At 35.3% G+C, this 12,473-nt stretch overlaps 1 protein-coding gene across 1 annotated transcript in view; it reads right to left on the bottom strand.

The window, feature by feature from the left end:
- Positions 1-6,678: 6,678 nt before the first annotated feature.
- CAND1 (cullin associated and neddylation dissociated 1) overlaps positions 6,679-12,473 on the bottom strand; it is a 28,034-nt gene continuing 22,239 nt past the window's right edge. The window contains exons 11-15 of the mRNA XM_027741478.2: positions 12,219-12,314; positions 10,367-10,536; positions 10,104-10,268; positions 9,766-9,873; positions 6,679-8,722 (exon numbers count right to left, since the gene is read on the bottom strand). Of these exons, the coding sequence (XP_027597279.1) occupies positions 8,498-8,722; positions 9,766-9,873; positions 10,104-10,268; positions 10,367-10,536; positions 12,219-12,314 (764 nt within the window). The 3' untranslated portion in view covers positions 6,679-8,497. The remainder of the gene's footprint in view (positions 8,723-9,765; positions 9,874-10,103; positions 10,269-10,366; positions 10,537-12,218; positions 12,315-12,473) is intronic.

A 12,473-nucleotide genomic window follows, 5' to 3' on the forward strand; every position in this document is an offset into this window, starting at 1 on the left:
GAAAAATTATAGCTATTTTTATGATCTAAGCAATGTAATACAAGTCTTGGGTATCACGGCTCCCTGTAGAAAAATCACGCTACCTGCAATCACTAAAATTTTATTCATAAACCCCTGTCAAATGGTAACTTGAGGCTACAGGAATACCCTGTACACAACATAGCATCTTGCTTTTGAGCACAAAAATAACCTTCAGCACTGTGCTGTATTTACCAACATACAATAATGTATTTACTGGTACAGCCAGGCAGAAACAGTTGGATTTTTCCTTTAGCAAAGGCCACTGATGAGCAATGCAGACAGACTTCACCACGAATATACTCTTCTTCAGCCACACGATCAAGCAGCTGTAAGAACAGATTTATCAAAGATGCTTCTGATGTTCTCAGATACTGTACTTTTAATAAACCTATTTCCACTACTTTCTCAAATAAATAGCTGGTCTTCAAAATAGAGTGCATTAAATATGACATCTTTCTATTCAAACATACTATTCTGCATGTAGACCTCAGACATTCTCTGTGGCTTCTCTGTTTCTCTAACATCAGCTTTGTCAGAAATGACATCTGGTTTTAGTACGCAAGACTTAATCAAGGCAAGCAAGACTGGTTTTCGTACTGACATAAAGCAAACGAATATTGACAATAAGAGATGTCATCTGTTTCCTATTCTGAAGTGCATGTGTTGGAACATTACTCTTGTAAACAAACAGTACAGAAGCACAGAAACAACATAGTGACAATTAAGACTAACTTTGCAAATAAATATTTAAATCATATTTTTTGTCTTTTCAAAGTACTACCGAGACAGATTGCTCCTTGATGGGTTCCAAGTATTAGCTGTAGTTTACGCTGGCAGGTCACTTTCTGAAAAGAGAGAAGTGGTCTCCTTCAGAGCTGACTGAAACAGTTTGCTAAGTAACTCTGCAAATAAATGTATTTTTTAAAAAAACATAAGCATTCTTCATTTCAAATCATGTTTATTCACTAGACCATGTTAAAATTCAAATAAAGGAGATGAACATAAACTAGATGTTCTCCCACCTTCTCTTTACCACTTCTGAAGGTGGGAGGTAGGAATAACATCTGACTTGATTCGAATCCCGCAGAATGTTTTGGCTGATCCTGGGAACCATGCATTATGGTCGCTTGCTTTACTTCATAAGATGACCTAGCAGCATTTTAAAGGTTCCTTTGTCAGAAATAGATTTAATTTATTGGAATTATTACAGATGTTAACTCTTAGTTTCAGTTATTAATTTCTGCAGTCTTAGTTTCAGCTATTAATTGCTGCCAGAGGAATTTTTTTAAGTTGTATTGAGATGAATTCTCCAAAAGGAGATCTACAAAGCAAGCCAATTTTCAGGATGAACCTTCTCTTGGAATGTAATGGTGCACTTACTAAAATTACAATTAAAAATATACATAAAAAATAAAGAATATTGCATCCTGACAGCATACTGGATAGATCTGCAAATGAGCATAAATACCTGATCTCAAGCAAAACAAAGCTACATCAATTTTATTACCTCTTCCAATGTGAACTGAATGACCAGACTTTTTCTGCCTCCATTTCACAACAGTGTATTTTGCTCAGCATTCACACTACTCACAATTATGGGCCCTCACTGCTCGTGTTAAGAAGCACAACTGCGAAATAGCTCCCAAGTTCTTTCTGTAGTACAGAATATACCTTTCTTACATGATGTAGATAAAAGCATATAAAGTCGCATCCATATTGCAATGGCAGCCTTTGGGTTTTTTTAAACAGGTCAGATTCTCTTCAGTAATTCCTGTGTTTCAAAGAGACATTTGTTCTCTCAGCTGGAAGGTCTGATCCCACAGACATACAGGATTTTACCAGGTCTATCCGGCCAGCCATACCAGAATTTGTTTGTTCCTGGTGTGCACTTCAGGACAAAAAACAAAAAATACTTTGATCCAAGAATGTTCGTTATATTCTGCACTTTTCTTCCTGACCTCTGTATACAGAAGTACCTAAGCCTGCCAATGGACCTTTTTTTTCCACACACTTCCATATTTTAAGATATATGGGAAAAAAAACCAAACCAAAAACAGCTTGTTGCCAAATTGTTTTTGCACTCTTTCCAATCACTTTATCAAAGACAACTTGGGTAGCATGTAGAATATTGTGTTGATAAGCTAAACTATGCAGTCTTGGATCAATAAACGCCTAATGACAGGAGTATTAAGAAAAATCAGACCAACAAATATTAACCATTCACCAAACAGCATTAGAATGCAGATTCACCTTTGCATGCCTGCCCTGGTCGTCCTTTTAGCTTTAAGTTTCCTGAACCAGCCATGTTCAGTCACCCAACAGACCTGAAATAAGTCATTCATAAACAATCAGAAATTTTTACTATTTCAGAAAATTGTTTGTCCTTCCATAGCCCTTGAGGATATCCAACTGTTTCAACCTGAATATGTGTACTCAAACCATTGAAAATGTATTTTCTCCATGGACAAATAACCTCTCTTCAATTTTCTTGTAAAACTCGACACAGAATGACTGAATGCACAAGGCTGAAAGCCACTCAAACAAATTCATACTCAGAAATCAAATACCAACACCACTACAAAATTACACAATTGTGGGTTTTTTATGTTAAAAAGTTTAGAGGGAAGAAGAACTGGGGAAAAAAAAATTGTCATCCTCCCAGAAAATGACCTGCAACTAAGGTCACTGCTGGAACACTGTATAACCTGCCATGTCAAACAACTTGTTGATCTTTCATACAGGCTGCCCGGAGATACAAATATTCTACCCTTTTATTAGAGCTGAATTCAACCCACTTGATATGCACAAATTGGTACCATGTGAGAAACAGTGTAGAGTTTCGTATTTCACTTTGGCTGCCCCCTGCCAAGGTACTAAAATCAACCATCTCTGTCCACGTGCATCTTCAATTCCACACTTCAACTTTGATGATGAGATGGTTTTTGTAAACAAGTTAGTATTCAAACCAGAGTCATGGGTTTTCAACCTACGGTGTTAGGAAAAATAAGAACTCAGTCACTTTGATATAGTGTCCTCCTAATACTCATTTGATCATCTTTGTATTGGAAAAAAAATATGGTAAAGTTGTTTGAAAAGGAATTGATGACAGGAAATCCAATTTCTTTTTTTAAAACATTGGTCAATTTTTACCCTTCTGTCACATGTGGCTGACATTTCAAAGTTGCCATCTGCATGAAGATCAGTAGCTGTGGAGGGAAAAGAATCAAAGTAGCTCTTCCCATACATTCCATTAGTAGGCAGAACTCAACTGTTACTACTTGAAACACCTTACTGGCAAGCTGGTCTAGACCTTTAGATCATTTGATGCAGTTGTGAGCATTAAGAAATCGAGGGGCAAGGGAAAAATTTACATGAAGCCACATTCCATGGAATTCTGTGCATGTGACACATTGTTCTATTTTCTCCTTAGATATGTTAGGTATTTTCACTGCAGAGAGGAGTGCTTGAACTACGAACTTCCTCAAAAATAGCATTCAGTTGCATGTAAGCATGGCATCTCTGCATGAAATCCCGCTGTAAAATGAATACTACATAGAATTAATGAAAGAACTGTCTTGCACAATGGAAATGTCAGGAGACAAAACTGAACCTTCCAGCAAATAACCTTAGTAAGGACTGAAGAAAAAAGTCTTCTAGAAGACTTGAGATTACAACATCAAGAATCTCCAGAAAGGGGGGCACCTAAAGTAACAGTAATCAGATGATCAGGAGTCCAATACTTGTCCAGTCAAACAGAAAAAAGGCTGGAGGTTGAATGGAAACTACATGTAAAAAGTCATATAGGACCAGGTATTTTTAATCTATTAAAAGAACGGTGGGAAAGAGTGACTTCCAAACATCTTCTGCTACAGGAACATCTTTACTGCACTGAATCAAGTGACACAGCTTATTTCCTAAAGGCTTTAGCAGGTGTATTAAACTGACTCATAACTGTCAGGTCAGAGAAATCCACATAAGAAGAGAAATAATTTTTTCATAATAAAAGAAAAAAATAGTGACAATATAATAAAAAACAATTTTAACTCCTTCAGAATAAAAGTATTTTCAGAATTACTATGTGCTTTTATCAAAATACGTCCTCTTTTTTAAAGAGGCAGCAGGGAATAGAAATTACCCCTTAAGTTCTGGGATCACAGGTCACCACTTGCCAATTACATTTTTCTTTTCCTTCTGTATTTCCCATTCTTCAAAAATATGATCAAAGACAGAATATAAAGAGAATTTTTTTAAATTAAAATATTCTCACTGTAAGATTCCATTTTCTCTTTCTCAGCACTATATTTTAGGTAACATCTGTCTTCCAGATGGTGTTCGTGTTGTTCTCAGAAAGCTCTTATTTCTTCTGTGGTTCAGGGTTATGTCCTAAACCACAACACACAGATGAACATCAGCTGAAACTCTTTGTTTGTTTTGGGGGATTGATGACCTTTCTGAAGGAAGTTTTCTCCTCATCAAAGGTTATGTGGAAATATTAAAGCCTCGTGGAGTGGAAACAAATCTAAAGAAGTCTAACTCCCTACCAAGACAAAATTGCCTAATTCTCACAAAAGCCCTATTTGCAGAAAGCTTCCCTGCTTCACCAACACTGGCTGTGGAAGATTAATTTACTTCATTATTCTCAAGAATTCCGATTTCCTTCTCCTTCCCTGAACTCAGACACAATGAAAAATTATAAATGGATAAGGATGCAAAAAGGTCGGTTTTAGTGCAAGAGCTATAACTCTATACTGAAGAGCTCTTCTAGGGCAGGGAGCAAAGCTTGCTGCCAGAATCTCCGCCTCCTCATGTTCAATAGTACACCAAGCAAATCTTCCCACCTCACAACAAGAAGGAAACAAGGGGAAAAAAAAAAGTAATAAACTGACTAGTATTTTTCATTTCTCCAAAATTAATTTTAAGAACAGCAACCACAACAAAAGTACACTTTATCTGAAGTTTAGAGCAATAGGGAAATAAAACCCAGAGGCTGCAGGCTTAACTGTTTGGTATTTGGCAGAAACAGGTGTCATTTCAGTCAGAATGATAAGGATTCACAAAACAAAACCAACACACACACACACACACACACACACTTCCAAGGTCACATGTACTTTGCTTTTAAAGTCACCTAAAGTAGAGGCGAGGAAGGGGAAGTACCAGTAAATATGAAAACAGTTGCTAATCCCTACTACTGAGCAGTCCACCAGATCAGGGTGAACTTGTTCCTATCCTCATTATTGAGAATATCTGTTAAGGTAAATACAATAGCAGATATGGACTTTTAATTCATATTTTTAATTTGAGTTGATGGAATGTCAAAATAATCCTTCACCTGAGAGAAGCAATGCTGCTTACATGCATATGTACTGCTTTGTTCACCTCATAAAAATACAACTGGAAGCAGTTCAGTCCTTTTTATTTTGTCGACTGCTATATTAGATGCAATATTTTGAAGGAAAATCATATAAAAAATAAATTTACATGTTTGAAATGCAGCATTCCTGAAGTACTGGTAGTTTTCAATTTATAATTTTAGAAAAAAAAAATCTCCCTTGTAGGGATGGCAAGTTTTGAGATACAAAAATATTTAAAGCCTAGAATCTGCAATGCAAGGACTGGCCAACCATTTCTATGTTATGTGCAACCTTATTAACTGGTCTCAATTGTCTATGTGCAAAGTGATGAAAAATACTAGAGAACGTTCTAATCATACCAAACATCTTAAGAGCAGCCTTTCAGAATTCTGGTTTTGTTTTAGTTAGAGAAATGTAATATTTCAGTTTCAAATATTTAGCATTTAAAGAACAGCTGCATATATTCCTGACATCATCCTTAATAGAATTACCTGAACCTAATTGCTCTAAAAGCATAAATACACCAGATTTATACAAATACTTGGACATACAGTGAGGAAAACCAAAGAAACCTTTCAATCAAGTGATCCAATGAAAGTCATCAGAATTCAACACCTAACATGGTTACATTTTGTTACACTAATAAAAAAATTTAGTAATTATGATGCAATTACAACTTTTATGAGTCTGTCTTCCTGAATCACCAAAATAACCAACTGCTACTTGGAGACAATCACACTGTTGGAATTTCTGCAATTTACGGGGAAGACTTAATTCTTATGTACCCACATTATTCATCAGTGGTCAAAGTGAAAATTACTCTTTTGCAAGAAAGCATTCACTATGTAATATAGCTCAACCTTCTCTTCTGTCCTTAAGCTTGCTCCACTGCAACATACTGTAAAACAAAGTGAAGATGATTTGCATCCACCACATTAAGTGTTGTGTTATGTTATGGTAGTAACACACACACAAATCTCTCAGCTACGAATATTCTGTTCACTTACCATTGTCACCTACTCCATTTTCCTATTTTAGCCTCACATTTCACGTTTATCATACCATTCTCACATCTAGATTTAGGTCTATAAAACATTTTAATGTACTCTGAAAACTTAACATAAAAAGTTCTAAGATTAGTTGACAACTAATTAGCACAATGGATTTTTAATTAGAAGGCCTGTGTATTGCTGTAATTGAAGTAGATGAATTATACAGTAAGATAAAATGCACCTAATTCACAGTGCTTTTTCTACCATATGGTTTCTGTCTAGTCATCCCACTCCTTTTCATGACATTTAGATATGTTGGTATGTTTAATCTCATTTATTACTACTTCTAGAAGACAATTGTTACATTAGTATGAAGACTTTGGAGACAGAGAAAGCTACATTTTCAAAAATTTCTACAGCATTAGAATTGTTACTATTCAATGAGTTCACAGACTTCTTTGTTCAGGTCCTTCTATTAAGGTAAAATGTACCAATATCTCCTCTGCTTTTCCCAAGCTGCAAGCATGTAAGGTGAAGATTTTGCCCCCAAGCCCCAACGCTCACAGGAAACTGTCTCTGAGGTCATAAGAATGTATGCTTATTTAGTCATGTAGCAGCTTATGCCACATACCCACATAACAGGTTTCCAAAATATCAAACTAGCTAAAAAATACCAGTTAAGAAAAATCAAATTCAGATCTGATTTAGAGGGAAAGAAACCAAAACAACTATGTAGTTGCATTTAACAAGTAATGGTAAGTCTCAATTTGAGGCAGTGGCTCCCCTCTTTTTTTGTTATTGAATTCCCAATTCTAGTTCATTGCAGGACTGCCAGCTATCCACTTCTGGTCCGCTTCTAAATTACCTCAGCATATTCACAGAAGAACTTTTTCTTCTGTTGGCTTTTTATCTCTCTCCAGTCTTTTGACCATTCCCTGCTTCCTGTCTCACCAAAATACTGTATGACACTTGCAGCATTGCAACCCACTGGTGGTCCCATGTGCCAGAAAACATTCCAACAGGAACTAAATGATGGTCTGGCAATACTTGTCTAGGTAGCACCATATACTAGTGCCTTAACAAAAGCTGTTGGATAAAGAACAGGAGACAGAATCCACTAAAGAAACTTCCTTCATACTTTTATAACAAAAGCAAAGTTGAATCCAGAGTTCAGGAGCCACTGAGCAGCTATTGTTTTCTCTGCTCATTTTACCTCCACCTCATCCTATTTCTCTCCAATCTTACAGTTTGTCCACCTCAATTCCAGTGGATCCAGTCTTTGGGAATGAAAACCCATGAAAACTGCAGAAATCATCATGTTTACTGTAAGAATATCTGCAGGGTCATGCTACTGGCATTTAAAAAAGCCAGGTTAAGATAACAAACCTTAATTCATCCCTTCCGGTATGAATGGCCTGTACGTCAAAATACCTGAAAACTGCACTGATACAGTAGAACTTATTTTAACTTGCATTACGAATAAACTGCACATGCTGTTTTACAGACAATATATATTTGTAAACTTGCTCATGCAAAATTAGTGTGCACAACAGGGATATTGGTTTTCTAATCCCCACATCTGTAAAAATGACATTAGTGTCTGATTTTTTTTGAACTGTGCCCAAACCATCTTTTTAATATAATAAATCTTACACATAATTCATCTGTCAGCCAAATCAATTTATGAAGCTGAAACAAAAAAGAATAAAAAGTTATACAAAAAACATGGTGCACCTGGACACTTGATTCCCACCTCCCCCCCTTTTTTGTTTACAAGTAGAAAGAGTGAACAAAAGAAAAAAATCATGGTCACAAAATTTTGACATTTTAATCCTAAACATTACAGGGCAAATGGATGTTGGAACCTATTTCCATACACCATGCGTCAACTTTTTAATTCCCAAATGTGGTCAAATCCACTAAAACAGAGTGGTTAACAAATTCTGGATTATGGAAATACATTTCTGGAATAATGCTAGAAAAGCAATTATGGGAAAAGCCAACTGTCTCCATAAAGGTAAATAAAGTGGAACAATGTGTAATTATATGCTTTTTCTGTTTCTTACTCATAATCTGTCAATTCAGTGCATCATATGGTTCAACATAATGGTCCCCATTTTGGACAAACATCTAACTAGTGTCCATTGATTCCAAGTTAGTGGATGATGAATCTTTTTGGATACTTTCAAAGATGGCTGCCAACTCAGGGTTAGAGCTTATCTGTGACTGAAATTCACTCATTAATGGACTCTTCTCTGCTTCTGGAATGGTTAGAAGCGCTGCTACAGCCCTCATAGCAGATCGTTTTAGTTCATCTTGCTTTTCAAACTCCTGTTTCACCGAGTTTGCCTTTACCTAGGGAAAAAATGAAAATATGTTTGAAACTTTACTAAACTTCCACCTATACCCACCTTAAAAAAAGTATGTTACAAAAACCTATTTCCTTCCATACTACCACTTTGCACAGCTTTCAAAATGACCTAAGCTCTTAAAAAAACCCAACCAAACAAAAAATACCCCTAAACATCTTTCTAGCAGAACTGTTTACAAATAGACTGAAGCTTCAATACTGCAAGGTAAGTAGAAAAAGGCTGTAAACTACCAAGTCAATCACCAAATCAAAGCAATTACAGCAGCCAACCTTTACCTAGTAAGGTCGGTAAATGACATTAAACTGCTATTATCACACTACTCCTGGTTTCCAGAGAATAGAACTTATTAAAAAGTTGACCTTAGAGTAAGTGCTTAACCTTCTGTTACCATTTTCAAAGATGTTTCAGTGATACAAACATAAATTATCTTTAAAGGCAGTCAATTTTCTTGATGTGAAATATAGAAGACTACAACAATGGAAAAGCAAGGTAAATGGCATTAAATGACTGTCACAGCACACAGGTGGATCAAGATGAGCAGGAACGGAAGGAGACTAACTGTGCCAAGATCCAATAATCTTGTAATATAAATGAGGAGGCAGGATAAACAATAAAAACCCAACGAAACCAGGACTACTTTACACTGCCTTCATCACCCAAATGTTTGTCTGAAACAACGTAACCATCAGATGCCAGAAAAACTCCGTCTTCCAGTTTCACTATTTATAATAACATGAGATTTACATGTTGCCCAAGTGGCAGTTAAATTTTTAAGGAAGAAAAGAAAGGACAGCAAAGAAACGGAGAATTTTTAAAAAGAAGCTAACAAGGCTATCCCTTGATTTGTAATTTAAATAAATTTAACACATGTATAAAGGCACACTTATTTATATCATCCTGCCTACTCCAGCTTATCAATCATAACTCAGAAAATGCTGCAGCAGTACTGAAGTATTCTTTAAACACAAGTTCGTTTGTATTTCTATAAGACAACACAAAGTAATTAACTTAAATGAATTCAAGTACCTTAGTTGTACATGTAGCACGCAAAGGTTCCACGAGCCTATCCAATCTCTGCAGCACCGCACTTGGACAAAGGGTAGACAGTCTCACCAACATTAAAAAGGTTAGCATCTAGGTTGAGGAAAAAAACACAATACAACTATTAGTCATGCCTAGCATATATATGGAGATATATTTCCTACAATGCTGTGTAACCTTTCAAACAGTCACACTTCAATGAAACTGGCAAACGTAGTGAAGTACTTAAGCATATGAAATAATATTTTTACCATGTCAGTTTATTCACTATTTAAAATATTTTGACATAGTCACTGCTTTCACAGAGAAAAATGACAGCTAACCTTAATATCATAGTGATCCTTCAGGCCATCTTCAACGTGGTTCAAGAATTCAAATATATCTAGTCTATCCAAACAGCTATCCAATAGAGTATACATGCACTCGAAAGCCGCTTTCCTTATGTCCAAGCCATCATCAACTGTATGCTTAAATGGTCCCATTTCCACCTGTCAGCAAACAGAAACACCAAAGTTAAACAACACATTTTTTAAAAAAAATCTATCTACTTACATATATTTAGCACTGTTTTTCTTAGTTAACATACCTCTCTGATTAGTTCCTTTCTGACTTTTGTTTCATTGTAAAGATGAGGAAGCACAGTATCTAAGAGGTCCCTTATCAAAGATGGTTTATTGTGGGCAGCTGAGTTAAACGTCACTAGAGCTACTCTCCTGACATTGAGATCTGGGTCCTCCAATGTTTTCAGAAAATCACCTGCAATCATACAGAAATAAATAACCTATGACGATCCTTTTAATCTGCAACTTTAAAAATACCTTTGCTTAGTTCTAACCTTTCAAAAAGACATAGTGCAGGAGTTATTTTAATGTAACAGACACCTGCTATTTCAGCATGATTATACAAATAAAACCATACTCATATGAAAAGTATTAATTTAATTATATACAGTAGTTTGTATAATAAAACAGCAGTTTCATTATGGTCATCAAAATAAATGGCCATCACAATGATATTTCAACTTGTTTTCTAAAGATACAGTATGTAAATTAATGAAAACTATGTTTAACCTTTGCTTTTATTCATTAAATTCTCTCAGAATATGCATTAGAAAACCAATATCCATTCTGCAGTTCACAAAATTGAGAACACCCCTCAAGGAAACTATCGACATACTGATTTTTAACCCCTAAATTGGCATATACTGAGAATACCTAAATTACCATAAAATAAGGCTACTCAGTATATATTAACATAGCAACACCTTCTCGTCCAACTCTACCCTCAGGGATTTTTAAATTAGATTTTCTATACTTCTATAATACAGCTTTGTTAAAATAAATAGCTGCATGATTATATCTTATTTTTCCCACAATGTTTGTGAAGTTTTACTAGCTAACTCCATGAGGAGTGAAATTTTTCAAATGAGAAAACCAACAAAGTGACTTCTACACACACAAAAGACACTGGGGTAACAAAACTCAAGATGACTAAGATTTTTTAAGTACTCGATAACAATAGTTTTTTTACTGAATAATCAATAAATATTGGCAGAAACCAAAGGGGCAAGGCAGCTTCAGTGGGAGGGGAAAATACCTAAAGCAATTCTTGAATGTATTATTAAAAAAAAAGTAAGCTTAGTGATGAATATAACACATAGGAATTGACTGCATTCACCCATAAATAGAAACCTTGCTCCCCACAAAACTTTATGCTTTTGAAGATAAATCTTTTTCCCCGTTAGGCTTAGTAGTATAGATAATTTTTTACCTATCTTTAAGCCTGTAACTACTCAAGTATAAAACATTCACCATAGCATATTAAACAAATCGTTGTAATACAAATGAAAAAAGTTCAAAAAGCCACAGCATTGCAAGGCTCTTTATCATACCGATGCTACACTGAAAGCTCTGATTACCTTATCCCTGTAAAAATATACACAATTCCAAATGCTTTCAGATCACGAGCATTACAAAATCATAACAACCTATATTTACAATTCAAAACCTGGTAACACTCTGAATTCACGTATGCATATTTTAAGTGACTGAATGTTAAATACTTCCAAGACCACACTTCTGGGTAAAGATAGTACACCTTACTACATCAAACTGATTTAATTTGTCAAAAACATGAGAAAGGAAATCAGTTTTTGGGTTCCCTCTCCTAAAAGTCTTAGCTTTTTGTATTGCTCATCACAGCTTCAATACACAGAATTTTTAATCAAACATTTTTTACTGCTCAGAATTCAAACAAACTAGTATTAATAGAAATAACTGGTTATTGCAGAAACATCTTGGAACTCTTCCAACAGTTATTATTAGCAGCTAATCCTAGTATCTGCAAAATACTTACTTCTGATAACACAAAGAACAAATTTTAAATGTCATTCTACTGCCTGGAAACAAAAAAGCTGTCAGTAAAAGTAAAGAACTTACCTATGCAGTTCTTCAAGAGCGGGTCTATGGGTTGTGGATGATCAGAAATAGTGAACTTAACAGCAGTAACCACTGAACTTCGAGCGTATGAGGACCCTAATACAAAACAAAAGTGTGAATACACAAGATTAAAACAGAACAACTACAGAATCTAAATCATGCTCAGTGTCATTCATTCTTTTTAGACTTCTAATACTCTTAAGAACACCAAACAAGAAAGGTTATTGATTACTAGAAATGCAATATGTAACTCAA

This window comes from Pipra filicauda, unplaced genomic scaffold, assembly GCF_003945595.2.
Source record: "Pipra filicauda isolate LSUMZ 115617 unplaced genomic scaffold, ASM394559v2 scaffold93_size3172892_pilon, whole genome shotgun sequence".
NCBI classification, from domain to species: domain Eukaryota; kingdom Metazoa; phylum Chordata; class Aves; order Passeriformes; family Pipridae; genus Pipra; species Pipra filicauda.